The 2782-nt window shown below is 43.5% G+C and overlaps 1 protein-coding gene across 1 annotated transcript in view; it reads right to left on the minus strand.

The window, feature by feature from the left end:
* The window catches only part of LOC122548771 (SCO-spondin-like), a 188294-nt gene that overhangs the window by 32381 nt on the left and 153131 nt on the right, over positions 1-2782 (minus strand). The window contains exon 22 of the mRNA XM_043687538.1: positions 1907-2002. Within this exon, the coding sequence (XP_043543473.1) occupies positions 1907-2002 (96 nt within the window). The remainder of the gene's footprint in view (positions 1-1906; positions 2003-2782) is intronic.

A 2782-nucleotide genomic window follows, 5' to 3' on the forward strand; every position in this document is an offset into this window, starting at 1 on the left:
GACTTGGATAAACTGCAGAATTGGGCTGAGAGGTGGCAGATGGAGTTCAATGCAGCTAAATGTGAGGTGATGCACTTTGGGAAGAATAACAGGAAGGCAGAGTGCTGGGTCAATGGAAAGATTCTTGGTAGTGTGGATGTGCAGAGGGATCTTGGAGTCCATGTACATAGATGCTTGAAAGTTGGATAGTGCTGTTAAGAAGGCATACGGTGTGTTAGGTTTCACTCGTAGAGGGACTGAGTTCCGGAGCCACAATATTATGCTGCAACTATACAAAACGCTAGTGCGGCCACACTTGGAATATTGTGTACAGTTCTGGTCACCATATTTCGGGAAGGATGTGGAAGCATTGGAAAAGGTGCAGAGGAGATTTACCAGGATGTTGCCTGGTCTGGAGGGAAGGTCTTATGAGGAAAGGCTGAGAGATTTGGGTCTGTTCTCATTGGAAAGCAGAAGGGGGGATTTGATAGAGACATACAAGATGATCAGAGGATTAGTTCGGGTAGACAGTGAAAGTCTTTTTCCTAGGATGATGATGTCAGCTTGTATGAGAGGTGTAACTACAAATTGAGAGGTGATAGATTTAAGACAGATGTCAGAGGCAGGTTCTTTACTCAGAGTGTGGTAAGGGCGTGGAATGCCCTACCTGCTAATGTAGCCAACTCAGCCACAACAGGGAGATTTAAACAATCCTTAGATAAGCACATGGATGATTTGGGGATAGTGTAGAGGGACGAGCTGAGAATAGTTTATAGGTTGGCGCAACATCAAGGGCCTGTTCTGCGCTGTATTGCTCTATGTTCTATGTCCTATGTTATGGTCAAGTTGCCTCTCGTTTGAAACTCCATTGGACATGTGTACAGCCTGTCCAATGATTCCTCATAAGACAACACATGAACTGCTGTCAACACGTTTACATGGTTTCTTTTTATTCATTCATAAGTCCCACAAGTGAATAAAAGTAAACTGACTATGGCTGGGCGTAACATTTATTGCCCGTCCCGAGTTGCCCCTTGTGAAAGTGGGAATGAGCTACCTTCTTGAACCCCTATAGTCCATGTGCTGTCGGTTGACTCACAATGCCCTTACAGAGGGAATTCCAAACTTTTGACTCAGTGATTCTGAAGGAATTGTGAGACCTTTCCAAAAATGAAGAATGGCTTGAGGTTGAAAATGCCTTCCTAACGCCACTATGAATCTGTCCTGCCAATTTCAGGGATCTGTGGGCAAGCACCCCACAAGCTCTGAACTTCCTGATGTCCTGCCAGTCATTTGTCGAAAAGTATGGTGCTGGAAAAGCATAGGTCAGGCAGCATCTGAGGAGCAGGAGAGTCGACATTTCAGGCCTAAGTCCTTCATCAGGAATGTTTAGTATTCCGTTGTCTTGTACCTTCTTTCAAAGTGCATCATCTCACAATGATCAGGGTTATATTTTGTCTGCCACTGATCTGCCCATCTGACAAATCTGTTTGTATCCTCCTGTAACCTAACACCTTCTTCCTCACTGTCAACCTCCCAGCTAAACTGAAAATTGCTCCCTCTCATTTAAAAAAATAAAACAAAACTCAGAGATGTGGAATTCTCCTCTTTGCAAAGTTTTTTGATAAAACTCCTGAAAATAATGTTTGTCTAGTCTGTCTGTCCATTCTGTGTCAATGAATGTGTGGGTTTGGATTTAAAAGGGGATATGAGGTTTAATTTAAGGTTGCTTCAATAGTTAATAATCCACTTTGCCACATGTTAGAAAATACATTTTAAATAAGGTTTTGTTTTCTTATTCATTAATCTTCTCCCAAACTTATTCATTAAAACTTACGAAAGGTTCAAGCCAGGGAGAGACAGTTGTGAGTCCTCCTCAGACGTAAAGGCAAAAGAAAATTGAATAAACAAAAAGAAGATTTCTCACCTCCAGGCAGGTAAGTGGTGGACATTCAGAAGAACAGACCTTTCTTCCATTCAGGCATTGGCACCGCTCACAACCTTCTTCCCATTTGAAGCCTGGCTGTAAAACAATGCAGAAACCCCATTATTCTCAACTGTGAATATACAGCCATAGAGTCAGAGAGATGTACAGCATGGAAACAGACCCTTCAGTCCAACCCATCCATGCCAAACAGATATCCTAACCCAATCTAGTCCCACCTGCCAGCATCCGGCCCATATCCCTCCAAACCCTTCCTATTCATATACCCATCCAAATGCCTCTTAAATGTTGCAATTGTACCAGTCTCCACCACTTCCTCTGGCAGCTCATTCCATACACGTACCATCCTCTGCGTGAAAACGTTGCCCCTTAGGTCTCTTTTATATCTTTCCCCTCTCACCCTAAACCTATGCCATCTCGTTCTGGACTCCCTGAACTCAGGGAAAAGATTTTGTCTATTTATCCTATCTATGTCCCTCATAATTTTGTAAACCTCTATAAGGTCACCCCTCAGCCTCCAACGCTCCAGGGAAAACAGCCCCAGCCTGGTCAGCCTGTCCCTGTAGTTCAGATCCTCCAACCCTGGCAACATCCTTTTAAATCTTTTCTGAATCCTTTCAAGTTTAACAACATTTTTCCAATAGGAAGGAGACCAGAAATGCACGCAATATTCCAACAGTGGCCTAACCAATGTCCTGTACAGATGCAACATGACCTCCCAAATCCTGTACTCAATACTCTGACCAATAAAGGAAAGCATACCAAATGCCTTCTTCACTATCCTATCCACCTGCAACTCCACTTTCAAGGAGCTATGAACCTGCACTCCAAGGTCTCTTTGTTCAGCAACACTCCCTA

The sequence above is a fragment of the Chiloscyllium plagiosum genome, chromosome 4 (assembly GCF_004010195.1).
Source record: "Chiloscyllium plagiosum isolate BGI_BamShark_2017 chromosome 4, ASM401019v2, whole genome shotgun sequence".
Lineage (NCBI taxonomy): Eukaryota > Metazoa > Chordata > Chondrichthyes > Orectolobiformes > Hemiscylliidae > Chiloscyllium > Chiloscyllium plagiosum.